At 36.0% G+C, this 15,684-nt stretch overlaps 1 protein-coding gene across 8 annotated transcripts in view; it reads left to right on the forward strand.

The window, feature by feature from the left end:
• Positions 1-15,684, forward strand: part of IFT80 (intraflagellar transport 80) — a 107,814-nt gene that overhangs the window by 58,610 nt on the left and 33,520 nt on the right. For all 8 annotated transcript variants that reach the window (XM_027112969.1, XM_027113013.1, XM_027112975.1 and 5 more), the window contains 2 exons: positions 3,816-3,995; positions 13,903-14,021. In XM_027112969.1, coding sequence (XP_026968770.1) covers positions 3,816-3,995; positions 13,903-14,021 — 299 coding nt within the window. The remainder of the gene's footprint in view (positions 1-3,815; positions 3,996-13,902; positions 14,022-15,684) is intronic.

Here is a 15,684-nt window from a genome sequence, read left to right on the forward strand (position 1 = left end):
GAGGTTGGGTTAAAAAATCTTTGTGTTTTTAGTGATATATGCCGACATATTTTGTGATGAAATGATATGATGTGAGGGACTGCTCAAAATGATCTGGGCCGTGGTGGTAGTACACATGAGATAAGAATTACCTATTAGTTGATAATTGTTGGAAACTGGGTAATGGGGCTTCATTATACCAGCCATTCTCAAAGTGTGGTTGCTGGACCAGAAGCTTGAGCACCACCTGAGAACTTGTTAGAATGCAAACACTTTGGCCCCCACCCTAGATCTACTAAATCAGAGAAACTGGAGCCCAGCCATTTATTTTAACAATCCCTCTAGGTAATTCTAATACACATTAAAGTTTGAGAACCACTGCTTTATGTTATTCTTCCTATTACACTTTATGTTTGAAATTCTAATAAAAAGTTTCAAAGAAAAAAATTTGCTTGATGAATGTAAGAAAAATTTATACATAACAAAGAGAAGCTGGATTAGTGGATAAAACAAGGGTCATGTAATCTCAAGTGTTAGCAAATTCATTGGCTTGGTATTAACAGTGAGTCAGCAGCTAATGATAGTCTTAAAGAGAATCACAGATTTTGCTTTTCTCTTAGAACAGTGGTTCTACATTAAAATCACCTAGAGAACTTTTTTTTTAAATTAATTAATTAATTTATTTTTGGCTGCGTTGGGTCTTCGTTGCTGCACACGGGCTTTCTCTAGTTGCAGTAAGCGGAGCTACTCTTCTTTGCCGTGCGTGGGCTTCTCATTGAGGTGGCTTTTCTTGTTGCAGAGCATGGACTCTAGGCACGTGGGCTCAGTAGTTGTGGCTAACGGGCTCTAGAGCACAGGCTCAGTAGTTGTGGCGTGCGGGCTTAGTTGCTCCATGGTACGTGGGATCTTCCCGGACCAGGGCTCGAACCCATGTCCCCTGCATTGGCAGCTGGATTCTTAACCACTGCGCCACCAGGGAAGCCCCCAGAGAACTTTTAAGAACATATCCAGACCCCACCCCAAGAAATTCTGGATTTATTTGGTTGTATTCCTGGTTTTTGGTAATTTTTTTGAAAAAAGCTTCCCAGATGATTCTAATGTACAGAGTTGAGGACGAGTGTCCTAACTTTATGATGCTTAAGAATCTCCTGAAGAGCTCATTAAAAGTTTCCTGAACAACCTAAATGTCCATTGATAGATGAATGGATAAAGAAGATGTGGTGTATATATATGCAATGGAATACTACTCAGCCATAAAAAAGAACTAAATAATGCCATTTGCAGCAACATGGATGCAACTAGAGATTATTATACTAATTGAAGTATGTCAGAAAGAGAAAGACAAATACCATATGAAATCACTTGTATGTGGAATCTAAAATACTGTATGATACAAATGAACCTATCTACAAAACAGAAATAGACTCACGGACATAGAGAACAGACTCGTGGTTGCCAAGGTGGTGGTGGCGGGGGGTTGGGGGAGGGATGGAGTGAGAGTTTGGGGTTAGCAGATGTAAGCTATTGTATACAGGGTGGATAAACAGCAAGGTCCTACTGTATAGCACAGAGAACTATATTCAATATCCTATGATAAACAATAATGGAAAAGAATATTTAAAAAAGAATATTTATATGTATAACTGAATCACTTTCCTGTACAGCAGAAATTAACACAAGATTGTAAATCAACTATACTTCAATAAAAAAAAATTTAAAAAGAAAAACAGACTAACAACAACAAAAAGTTTCCTGGTACTCATCCACTAGAGGGTCAGATTCAATAGCATGGTGCGGGGCCTATTAATTTGCATTTCTAACAAGATCACAAGTGATGTAGATGGTGCTGGCCTGAGCACATTTTGAGTAACACTACCTTAAACAAAGGGATAGTTTGGTCAAAGAGATTAGCATAAATGAGAGGGATAGGTAAAAATTCATCTTCAGAGTTCTTGCTGGTAGCACCACTAAATTACATCCAGGGAGGCTGCTTCATTTCTTTCTAGTGGTTGGAAATGCAAATGTAAATCCAGTGTTCCATGGCTTATTTGGAGAAGAAAAGAGACTTGGAGCATTGAAAGTCTCTTTAAAAGCACAAATGATAAGCACAGGGAATGTAGCCAGTATTTTATAATAACTTTAAATGGAATATAATCTAAAAAAGTTTTGAATCTCTATATTGTACACCTGCAACTAATTTAATGTCGTAAATCAACTGTATCTCAAATTTTCAAAAAAAGGACAAATGATAAATCTTTCTGATTTGCCAATAAAAATTATTAACTTTACTGATTGGACAAAATATAACCCTGTCCCCTCAAATTTAGTAACTATTCAAGACTCCTTCTCTGATGATTTGCTTGTGCTTGTATTTTTTTTTTTTATTACTAGAGTAATTGCAAAGAGGAAGAAATTTAATTTTTTAGAAGGTAAGAATTTAATATAACTTGGGTATCATGGTTCATGTGGACTCTGAAAGAAGTCAGAGGAATATAGGGTGATGATAATATCTAAAATTTCTTTTCATTTTCTCTTCTTAGTATCAGGCATGAGTTCTTAGATAAATATTTGTATGTTTAATTTGAGTAAGATTTTTCTGGGTGATTCAGTTCTTTGGGTATTTTTAAATCATGCTTTAAAGTAAATAGTTTAAAAATATGAATTTTATGTATATATGTTTATGCTGCTGATGAAGCAAAGCTTACAGTTTGTTCATTACCTTCTTCATAGTAACGTTATCATAGAGCCTTTTACTTAAGCAATAGTTAGAGATTTGAAGGGGGATGGGAAGGAGTTGAAAAAAAGTGTCAGTGGGTAGTAAGAGTCATACAGCCTTTTTATTGGATATGTGAACTTTTATTGGGAATTTAAAGTCTTGTTTTATAGTAGTGTGGATTAGTGAATTTTTCTATATTTTTTCTATTTTCTCCAAATTTTATGTCAGTGAGCCCATAGCTGATAATGAATATTAAAACAAACAAACAAAAAACCAATGTAGAACAAAAATAAATGCCCACCCAAGGGCAACAACAACAAAAAATCAAGACTTAATTTGACTGTAGTCTGTAAGGTTAAAAGAATGGAAAGAGACTATAAATAAATTTAGTCAAATAAATAAATCATCCTCCTAGTAAATATGTATGTTTCATCTGAAAGAATGAAAGAAAATGCATATAATACCATCTTTGAAAAAGTTTTTTTTTCTTACTGTCTTATTTGCACACACACATAAGAATCTCCTTTTTCCAGGTGATGCTTATTGATATTGCTAGATTGCTTTCTCAAACAGATAGATTCTAGAAGAGGTTATACTTAACTGCACTGTGAGAAAAAGAAAAATATCTATTTACTTGTACTTTCATGGTTTAAGATATGTGTTTTAGAGGTGTTTTAGTTACACTGTGTGTTTAGTTTCAATTTCTAGTGACACTATAGAAATATTGTAACAGGTTTTTAGATGTGTGGACTATAGAGATCCTTATGAATTAATAGTAAGATGTCTGTTTTTTTCCTACATAATCTTTGTATTTACCTGTTTAGTATTAACTGCTTAAAATTAAATGAAAATCAAAATGGTGTGGGTGTTTTGCAGTTCTTGAGTGATTTCATACTCTTTTATCATATTATGTATTCTACTGTATACTTTAAAAATCACATCTATATCTTCCATTTCAGTATGCTATCATTTTATTAAGAAAATATTTCTAAATAATTCTAGAATAAAGACACATTCTTTAAAAAAAAGTCATCCTAGTATGTTAACATATGCTCAATTTGAAACTTCTCTAAAATGTTTTTGAAATAAATTAATTCTATTCTTGTTCTTTCTTCCCCAGTGGTCATATGCTTTAGAAAAGCCCAACACTGGCAGCATATTTAATATCACATGGTCAATTGATGGCACCCAGATCGCTGGAGCCTGTGGAAATGGACATGTTGTTTTTGCACATGTGGTGGAGCAACGTTGGGAGTGGAAAGATTTTCAAGTAACATTAACTAAAAGAAGGACCATGCAGGTATAATTATGTTTCAGGTTGATTAAATCTTCTTCTTTTCACATTAGTTTACAATACAGAAAATGGAATTATCTTCATTAATTATATTTAAATCAGGTTTATAAAGATTCAGTCATACTAGAAATATTTTAACTATACCATTAGTGACTTTTTCATGACATAAAATAAGAACCTTTCACTGACGTAGAATATGAGTGCCCACAGGTACTGAAATTATGGTGTTGAGGCAGGAATGAAATTGAGGCCCCCTAAACCCGAGTTTCTCTGCCAAGTTTATGGTTAACCTCTCTATCCAAAACATTATTCCCTTTCTTGTCCCTCACCTGTTCCCCTCAAGGTTCAGGAGTATCAAAGAAAAGAGGGGATTAAAACTGAGCAGGACCCAATGGGGCCCTCCCTGGTACAAAAGCCCATATCTTTGAGTTGTTCTACAGAAACTAAGACCCCAACCCAGCTGGAGGATGGTGACTGCATGCTTGACCACAAGCATGTAGACCCCAGACTGGTTGGAATAAGAAGGTTGAGATTCCAGAAACATCACCCTGTTACCTCACCACCAACCAATCAGAAGAAAATCACATACCCTGCAGCCCTCACCCCAAATCTTACCTTTTAAAGCTCTTCCCAAAACTGTCGGGGAGTTTGGGCCTTTTGAGCATGAGCTGCCCTTTCTCCTTGCTTAGACCTTGCAATAAACTTTTCTGTGCTCCAGACTTCAATGTCTTGGTTTGTTTGGCCTCACTGTGCCTCCGGCACATGAACTTGGGTTTGACAACAGGGATAGTGAAACTTGAAGCATTGAGGGAATATGTGGATTCAGTTGAGGAAGAAGGAAGGAAGCTGTAACAAGTTAGATTTAACTGCTGGAGCTGACCTCAAGGCAGCCGTAATAACCTGCTGATCACTGTCAGGGTTACATTATTTTATTTATTTATAATTGTATGAGTTTATTTAACCTGATTAAAAAATATTTTTTCCCCTTTTAAGAATTACCTAAGACAAGCTAAAATGGGAAAAAGTTAGTTGATGAAAGTTAGGAGGAGTGGCCAAAGACAATGTGTTGATGGCAAACTCTCTCCCAAAGGAAAGGGAACTCTATCTTCTTCCTTTCTTTCTCCTGTCCATAGCAGTTGCCTCTATCTTCAGTATTCCGAATTCAGATGATTATAATTACTATAAAAATTTGAGGGACTTTCCTGGCAGTCCAGTGGCTAAGATTTCGCCTTCCATTGTGGGGGGGTGAGGGTTCCATCCCTGGTTGGGCGCAGGGAGCTAAGATCCCACATGCCTTGCGGCCAAAAAACCAAAACATAAAACAGAAGCAGTATTGTAACAAATTCAATAAAGATGCTAAAAATGATCCACATCAAAAAAAAAAAATCTTTGAAAAAAAATTTGGAAGCATGTATCTTGTGATTTCTTGGATGTGTCTGTTCAGGTATTCTTTAGACTAAGTTCCAGATTTTCACAGACAATCTGGATAATGGTCACCAGATTGATAATAATTAGGTACCTTATACATTTTCTTTGTTCTACTTTTTTTTTTTTAAATTTTGGCGGCACCTTGTAGCATGCAGGATCTTATTTCCCCGACCAGGGATTGAACCTGGGCCCCCTGCAGTGTGCGGAGTCTTAACCACTGGCCAGCCAGGGAAGTCCCTCTACTTTCTTATTTAAAAAATTTTAAACTTATTATGGATAATTTAAGCCACACAAAAATAGAAAGAATAGTATAATGAATCTCTATGTACTCATCTCCCAGCCCTAACAGCCATCAACCCATGATCAAACCTGTCCCATCCATGTCCATATCTACTTTCCCCCTCCCCCAGTTATTTTGAAGCAAATTCAGGTATCATTTCAGCTGTGAAGTTTTCAATATATACAGCTAAAAGATAAGGACTCTTTTTAACATACCCACAATACCATTATCATACATTAAAAATGATAATAATTCCTTAATGTTATCAAATATCCAAGAAGTGTTCAAATTTTCGATTGTTTCCACCATGTCACATTTTTAAAAGTTTGTTTGTTTGAATCAGAATCCAGAATGGTTTACATGTTGCTATTGGTTGACATATCTTTTAAGTCTCTTTTAGTCTGTGGATTCCCCTTCCATCTCTATTTTACCCCCTGTGGTTTATTTGTTGAAACCAAATTGTTTGTCCAGCCCCACAGCGTGGACATTGCTAATTGTATCCCCATGGTGTGGTTTGACATACTTCTCTGTCTTTTGTATTTCTTGTAAGTGAGTGTTTGGATCTAGGTGATGGTGTAAGTATATATTTTTGTTAGTCAACCTGGGAACCAAAACATTATTTATAGAATTGTGTCTATGACAAAGAATGCATTGTGAGTTCTAATCAGCTGATTTGGGGACACACTTTTACTCATGTAGTGTTTGGTGGCTAGCTAATATAGTATTGTCTTAATTTCAGAAATGCCCCAAGATGAGAATATATTTAAAAAGAGAAGTTTTTCTTTCATAATAAAAAGGAATCATCCTAGAATTAGAGGCTTTTTACATAAGATAAGATGAACAGTGGAGGTTCTTAAATAGCTTATCTAATCCAAATTGTCTTTATACTTAAAGTAATGTTTGCAAATAATCTTTCAAAATTTTAGGACTAGAATAGTATTTTTATTTTTGTAAAGGAGTCTTACTCTCTCAGTGATTATAAGACATTTGTATTGCATTTTTGCTAAGCTGGGTCTATTCATAGTTTTTTCTTAGAACAATTTCATTTATTTAATGCCCTACTTGCCAGGCATTGAGCTAGGCAATGGGAAGTACAGCTGTGAATAAGACAGGTTTGGTTCCTGTTCTCATGGGACCTCCTAGATTAATATGTTGAAAATCTTTTGTTTTTTCATAAATTCATCTCAAATTAATTGAATGAAGGTAAAGAATAAAGAAACAAAAGAAATTTATTGGTCCATGTGAAGTCAAGAGGTGGGACTGATGAGGCTGTACTGGATCCAGAGGCTTAAATAAGATCAACAGGAGTTCCATCATATCTCTTCCTCAATGGTCCTTTTTTCTGTATTGGCTTCATTTTCACAAATGCTGTCTCTCTTTTGAGGCCTTGGTAGCTCCAGGCTTACATTCTACCAACTTCAAGTCCAACAGAAAGAGTGCTTTCCCCTCCAGCCCCTTAGTAATTACAGCAGAGGTCTCAGCATTGGATCTCATGTGCCAAGTCTGGGTCAAGTATGTTTCGTTGGGAGGTGGAGGGAATGATGAGTCAACCCCATGTAAACCACTTAGTCACTTAGAATAATAGGGGGAATGGTTTCCCGAAGGAAAACCAAAGCATATTTACCAGAAAAGATAGCACTTGATTCTGGGCAGACAGAAACCAACAGATATCCACTATAGTCTATCTTTTTCGGCTGTTTAGCAACCATAACTGTATTAGTTACCGATGGCTACATAATAAATCACCTGAAAACTTAGTGACTTAAAACAGCAACACTTATTATCTCTCAGTTTCTGTGGGTCAAGAATCCAGGCATGGCTTAGCTGGGGTTTCTGGCTCATAGTTTCTCACAAGGCTGCAGTCAAGGTGTTGGCCAGGGCTTAGTGGCACCTGAAGGCTCAGCTGGGGAGGATTGGCTTCCAAGCTCACTGATAAGGTTGTTGGCAAGATTCCATTTATCAACGTCTGTTGAATTGAGGACAGTTGACTGGAGGCCACCCTCAGTTCCTTGTATGTAGCCTCTTCACAGGGCAGCTCACAACTTGGCAGCTTTGTCAGAGCAGTTACGAAGGGCACAGAGAGTGTGAGCAAGACGTAAGTCACAGTCTTTTATAACCTGAACTCAGAAGTGTCATCTCATCACTTTAGCCTATTTCTGTTCACTGGAAGCAAGCTACAAGGTCCAGTCTACACACAGTGGAGAGACTTACATAAGGATGTGAATATGAGGATATAGAAATCACTAATCCCCTTACAATCTACTCACCACGCATACTTTCCCTTATTCACATGTATGTATAATTCAGAAATGCACTACTTAACTTTGCAGCTATTCTATATGCAACTGAAAACAAACCCATCCCCTCTCTAAAAGATGATAACCTAGACTAATCCAGTCATTCCAGCTCCAACTCTGTGGTCTGGAAAACTATAAATAAACTCGAATTTTAATATTCTTCTCTCCCCCATATTCCCAGTTTATAATGACGAAGGGAAAACAGGGCGGCTGCAATGAAAACAATTTGGAAAATGGGAGAAGGGAAAACAACGCACTGTGATTACCAGGTTCCTAGCAAAAACCCAGCTGGCCAGGAATATCTTGAGAACTCTTTTTCTTAGCAATAAAGTTAGTTGCTTGGTTAATTTGGCAACTCTAGATTGCCTTTCTGGGAAGTTTCCCACTTGGGAGGATTCCCTTACTGGCGTCCGTACATTTTAGCAGCCCACTTAGCGTTGTTGTGAGGTGCAGCCACAGATTGCTATAGGGACAACAATCACAACTTTTTGTTTGCCTGGTTTAGAGTTTTACAGTTTTCTCAGAAGCTTGGTAGACTTGGTTGATTTGTGTTTTGTTAACTCAGAAACCAGAGATCATGTTGAGTCCTAATTATTAAATCCAGACCTTGACCTGGCAGTTGCTACCTGGCAATAGGCTTCATTGCCCTACCTGTCTCTCTGGACCTCTGCTTTTATATGATAACAGTAACCTAGAGTGAGACGGTTTCTTAAGTTGTCCCTTGTCTCCAGGCTGAATCCCAGTGGATGATTCTTTCCAAAAGGGATAGTTGATGTCTTTGCTGGGAGGAAGTGCCTAGGAGGGAGAGGGTACAGGTGGAGGAGATGAGGCATTCCTCAGGTCTCAAGTTTACCGTTTTCTCTTTCCTGCCTCTCTCACTTTAGCATGGGGCACAGCTTTGGCTTTTAATTGTTGCCATAATTCAAGATTATTTGATTCTTAGTCACTCTATCTCCTGTAAAGATAAGAGTTAAAGAAAGAGTGATTTTGATGATTAAATGAGATAATGTATGTAAAGCAAAGATAAATGGTAACTATTGCTATGGCTATATCTATGTTTAGGATTAAATGAGTATTTGGAAGTGTAGAAACAGAATTTTTGGACTTATGTCAGTCTGAGAAGTCTAAATATTGTGGTCAGATAGAAGTATTAGGTGATACAAGTATGAACAGGTTAGTCCTGAAGCTGCCCTGAGTTGAACAGAGTAAATGGGTGCATTTTAAAATTCAGCACAGGACATTTCTGATGTTGGATTCACCATAGCTTTGAAATTATAACAGCAATTATCAGTGTGTCTTTTGTTTATTATCATGGCCAGGATGTTTTATTCCTGTTCTAGTGTTCCAGATTCACAAAAAATAGAATTCCCCCATGTGAAGCTTTAGGCCAATATGAATTTTAAGAAGTCTGCCTATAATTTGAGTAATGACAGAGGATTATACATCGGATTTTTTAAATATTGAATTTTCCTAAACCTGTGTTAACAGCCAGTTTATTTCACTGGGTATCATGTTGCTATAAAGAAACGACCATATAACTTCCTTTAGAAAATTCTGTTTCATTCCATTAGCTTTAAAATGCTTCTGGGAGAGGATGGCATTTTGGACCTCTTAAAAAGTCTCTGGGAGCTCAGACTTCTGGTGAAAATGGTATCATAAGTTCATACTTGGAAGGATGAGACGTACATTTGGCTCTAAAGAGATCAATAATTTATGAAATGCATTTTTAAAAGAGACTTATCTAGATTCAAAAATAGGATAAACATCTCTGTGGACCAGAAATGGAACAAAAATGCAGAGTGTGGAGGGAAGCCTCCAACCTGCTTGACTCCTGGTCCAGAAGCAGAGAGGCAAAGGCAACGCAGAGAGGGGCTCCTATAGGCTGATGGACCTGAAAGGACTCAAAGTGAGACAAGTGGCCTGATCCAGTCTCTGTCTGAAATCAGAGCATGGGGTCTGTGGTGTAGCTCTCTTCTCCCCTCCCTGAAAGACAAACCTAGAACAGCCTAGGATTTAAAGAGAGACTCACAGGTTCACCACCTACAGTCATGGTTTGCTCAATTCTAGGGGGCCCATCCCTTGGACCTAGAGTTGTGCAGTGCACAACCTGCAGCATGTACCTGTGGCCTTGCAGACAGAGCTCAGCCTTATCACTGAAAGTACACTTCACATTTTTATGAAAAAAAAGTAAAAAACCTGCTGACTCCTGAGACCAGTGTTTCTCCTACAGCCTTCTTAAGTAGAGGTGTTTTTCTTCTTTATGTCAAGTATTACTGGGTCTGGGGGTCGGGTAGTTGTCTCCTTACCCCTCATTGCTGATTCCAGACCACAATAACTTCTTCTTCCCTAAAGAACTCCAGCTCCTTTGAAGCACCTGCCATCGGACTACTCCCCTTCTGCAGTCATTTCCCCCACTCTTGGAAGAATGAAGCAAACCTATCAGTGTCTTTTTCTTTACCACTAGTCCTGGCAACACTCTTTTTGATTAAGACTTTAAAAAAAAGTCTAAAAGGTAGGAACTATTTTTATTTTAACATAATCATAGTGACATCTCACATTTCTCCAGTTGTCTCCTAAGTCTGTCTACAGTAACAGGTCCCATTTCTCCCATTATTTTCCCTCTCTCTCTCTCTCTCTCTCTCTCTATATATATATATATATATTTTTTAAACATCTTTATTGGAGTATAATTGCTTTACAATGGTGTGTTAGTTTCTGCTGTATAACAAAGTGAATCAGCTATACATATACATATATCCCCATATCTCCTCCCTCTTGTGTCTCCCTCCCACACTCCCTATCCCACCCCTCTAGGTGGTCACAAGCCACCAAGCTGATCTCCCTGCGCTATGCGGCTGCTTCCCACTAGCCATCCATTTTACATTTGGTAGTGTGTATATGTCAATGCTACTCTCTCACTTCGTCCCAGCTTACCCTTTCCCCCTCCCCGTGTCCTCAAGTCCATTCTCTACATCTGTGTCTTTATTCCTGTCCAGCCCCTAGGTTCTTCAGAACCTTTTTTTTTTTGATTCTATATAGATGTGTTAGCATACGGTATTTGTTTTTCTCTTTCTGACTTACTTCACTCTGTATGACAGACTCTAGGTCCATCCACCTCACTACAAATAACTCAATTTCGTTTCTTTTTACGGCTGAGTAATATTCCATTGTATATATGTGCCACATCTTCTTTATCCGTTCATCTGTCGATGGACTCTTAGGTTGCTTCCATGTCCTGGAGATTGTAAATAGAGCTTCAATGAACATTGTGGTACATGTCAATACATATTTTTATAGTTAGTCGGTTTGTACCAGGAACAAAGTCCCATATTGCATTTAATTTGTCTCTTCAGTCTTTTAAAATCTGGAACAATTCCTCCTCCTTATTTATTTATTTGTTTGTTTACAAAACCAGGTCATTTGTTCTGTTGAATCTCCTTCATTTTCCTGTTTGCATCCCTGTGGTATGATTACATTTAACATGTACATCTAGCCCCTGTATTTCCTGTAGACTGCTTATTAGATATAGAGCCTTGATAAATATAAAGAATACTTTGTGGGTGATGCTGTACACTTCCTGTTGCGAGACACATGTCTGCTTATCTCTCTTTTAATGATGAGATTTATCAGTGTGTTCAGGTGTTATAAGTCTGATTCATATGTCAGATAGTTTCCCATTAGGCTTTTACTTTAATATTTTTAGCAGCCATGGATGGTACTTGTTTAGAACCATGTTTCATCAGGAGTTGCATCTTGTAATTCTATCATTCCTTCTGCATTTATTAGCTAGAATTCTTCTGTAAAAGACTTTGCCTAATCAACTATTTGTTACTCTGAAGTGAGACAAATTCTGAATTATTTTCCTTTATTTACCAGTTTTCAAATGGCGAATTGGTTTCCTGGTATGCCCAATGAGTTTCTTTGTTGTTGTTGTTGTTATCATTATAAACTTGCAGATTTTAACATTTTTGATATATTTCAATCCATTGCAGTCTTTATTCTTTCTAATGCTCCAATGGTTCCATCTTTGGCCATTTGACTCCTGTGTTCTTTTGAGATGATTTCAACAGCTTGCTTGCATTTCTGACAAGATGTTCCAGGTGTCTTATATTGATACATTTCCTGTCCCAGACTTGAAATCCACCATTTTTCCAAGAAGGCCTTGTTCCTTTTGGAGGGGAATGTTATTTAGAGACCATGATCCAGGTTCTAGGTGTGCTCATTGCTACTGGTTTGATCATTACTTCTAGATAAAATGTATTTATTTTTTAAATAAAAAATAAAATGTATTTTATTAAGATAAAATGTATTTGTTTTTGACAGATAAAAATATATCATGAGTGTATACTGAGGTTTCAAGTTCAGAATTCAAGATTATGGAATTTTACTCTTGATTTTTTTATTTGCAGTTCTTTTCTTTTACAAGAAAATTTTTGTTCTTAAAGACATTAATATATCCTAGAATATATCCTAAAATATAGTTTAAAATACCAATCTCAATATTATTCTAATAATATATTATTGAATACTGTTTTACATTTTTTGTTTTTTTAATATAAACAAATCCATATATCTTCATTTCCTTCCCTTTATAAGATAAAAGGTATAATACTATGCACACTGTTTTGCATCTTGCCTTTTTTTGTTTTACAATATATCGTGGAGGTTGCTCCATAGATCTTACTCAGTCCTTTTTATAGCTGTATATTATTCTATTTTGTGAATGTAGTTTATTCAACCTATCCCCTGTTGATAGATATTTGGGCTGTTTCCAGTCTTTTGCTGTTACCAATAGTGCTGTATGTAGTAATAGCCTGTGTATATGTTATTTCATAGTTTTGCTTGTTTATTTTGGTATAGAATTCTAGAAGTAAGATTGCTGGGTCAAGGATTAGATGTGTATATAATTCTGCTATCTCTTGTCATGGCAATAATAGTTTGGTGGGGATAGGAGTTGGGGAACAGGTAATAAAAATATAATATGCCTTGTAGGTATATTTGAAGAAGTACTTAGAAGAAGTTTGACTTTATCTTCCTCTTTTTCCTTCCATACCCTTTTATTCTTCATTAATACTGTAATTGTCATGTTAATTTAGAAAGATGATAACATTTTGAGGGGAATTTAAAGAAACACTAACTTCTAAGTAAAATTAATCTCTTTTTCTCTAATTTTCACCTCTTACTATAATGTATTACCCATCTGGTAATACATAAAAACGTCAAAAAACTTTAAAAAATAAAAACTTTATCAGTTAACAAACTTTTATAATAATTTTGACTATCATAGGCAAGTCGCCATTTGTTAGTTGGTGCTTAGCTTTTTTATATATTATCCCTGTGTTTTTATGCATGGAAATACTTTCCACCCCTCTGCACACCTTGGCTTCTTCACTATGTAGTTGGTTTCTTTACTGACACCTCCTACTCCACTTTTGATTTTTAAAGTTATTATATCTCTTTCCTTAGAACTTAAATTTTAAAGTAAAATCTAACCCTAAAAACCCTAAAATTTTAAAAATATATTTCATAAGTTATTGATCTCTTACTGTTTTGGGCAGAAATCATATAGTCTCTTTCCAGCTCCTATGTGCCATACTCCTTTGACTATATATCTCACTGTTACAGCAGTTTTCACCTTGTTGCTCCACTGCCACATCATACAGATTGGCTTTCATGTTAGAAATCTCTATACGTAGATCTTTTTCTACTTATTTCTAAGTTTTCTGTGTCTGTAGTTTTGTTGGATGATTTTATACCCAAATCTTATGCCTGGTTCCTATTGAATTCTTCTTCTTTTTATGATTAGATAATCAAGAATGCATAGAAATTTTTGTGTTTGCTAACCTATCTAATTAAAATTTGATGTATTTTAATGTTGTTTGTTGGTATTTCATTTTCCCTTGTTTAGGTTCGTAACGTTCTTAATGATGCAGTGGATTTACTGGAATTCCGTGATAGAGTCATTAAAGCCTCTTTGAACTATGCACACTTAGTTGTTTCAACGTCTCTTCAGTGTTATGTGTTCTCGTAAGCATCTTGCATTTCTTTAAAATCCAGAGTTTTGTCTGTAAGGAGGACTTTATTTTCAAGCTTTCATATCAACATGGTTTGCTTTAAACTTAACTTTCTCAAAACCTTGCCTATCTTGAACTTACTACCAACCAAGAAGTGATAAAAAGTAAGCTACGAGTAAGGAAAGTAGATCTAATAAAGTTTGTGCATCAACGGTTAATAATCACTTTTATAATACAAAATACCTTCTCTGAGATAATGTTTACTCTTACTTTACTCATAGCTCTAAGGACTTCAGTGTAATTTGATTTCAAAGCCCAGAGAAGGTTAGGAGCATCTGCTAAATGATGGGAAAAGGAACCACCTAACCACTGGTAGCGGGGACAGCTAGCAGCCTGACAGCAGGCTGAAAGATGTTCAGTAAGGACACAAGGAGGTGTTCAGGCTTAATATAGTCCAGGGTGATCATAAATGTTCCTATTGATAATCCAGAGTTGTCCAGAAATGATGAAAGAAAATATGTTCAGTATACTTTGTATTAAAAAACAGGAAATGACTCAATACATCCAAGAAACTTGCACCTAAAACTTTAAAAACTTACTTGGTATTTTTATGTAACTCAGTGTGTGCTGACAAATATTGAACTGGCTTTCTGGAAACAAACCAACCAACCAAACAACCTGATTTGCAGTGTTAGCTCATTTCTCTTATATAAATACCTCTACCATGGCCAATTTCAAGCTACCAATATGATATCACAGAATTAAGAAGAGATGCACAGCGGCAAACCATTATATAGAATTGCCACCATATAGGTAACAATAGATGTAAATAATCTCAAGTGCATAGATAATAGTAAAATGTAATAAAATAAACTGGAAGTGATCAGTTTGAGTATTATCTTTGTTTTGAATATAATTTGCTTAATTATGTTTATATATTTTAATTTTAAATAATGGCTTTATCTAACAGTTGGCTTGCAAAATTCCTGAAAGTATAACAATCGGTACAAACTAGCTCTAGTTTGCCACCAGTTGACTTCTCAACTATCCAGAAAACTCAAGGAACCACTATGACACTTTCAAGAGTTGTGAATAAAGATTTTTTTTTTTACATTTTGTGCTTATATTTATAACATTATGTGGTTATAGTTTAATCATTGAATAGAAAATTGAGGGTAGAGTATGTATGTGTCTTATTCACCACTGTATACCCAGTACATGTAGTAAGTACTTAAATAAATAAATATTTGGGGATGAATAAATGAATTGAAAAACATAAAGTATACTGTTGTCTTGGTAAGCTAAAGCTCAGTAATACACAACACAAAGGTATCCTAAAATTTAATTAACAGTATCAGTTGCTACAAGTATATATTACAAATTGTCACTCACTTATGTGGAAATCTGCTGCTAATCAGAATCTGCAACTTAGAATAACAGCCAAGCCTGGAGTAATGAAATGGGAGAAGCAAAGGAGAAAGGGGATAAAGAAATAAGCAGCTCAATTTTACATGAAATTTTTTTTCTTACGTGAAAGAGAAGGGAGGCTTTGGGTAAAGTCAAGAAAGCTACCAAGTTAAACCATTGAGGTATAGGAAAGGGACTATAGAATATGAGGAATCTCACAATCACTTAGTGCACATGGGTTTTGAATAATTTTCATGGGGTTGAGGAAA

The sequence above is a fragment of the Aethalodelphis obliquidens genome, unplaced genomic scaffold, assembly GCF_003676395.1.
Source record: "Aethalodelphis obliquidens isolate GAN/ISIS:26980383/991018 unplaced genomic scaffold, ASM367639v1 scaffold1, whole genome shotgun sequence".
Classification (NCBI taxonomy): domain Eukaryota; kingdom Metazoa; phylum Chordata; class Mammalia; order Artiodactyla; family Delphinidae; genus Aethalodelphis; species Aethalodelphis obliquidens.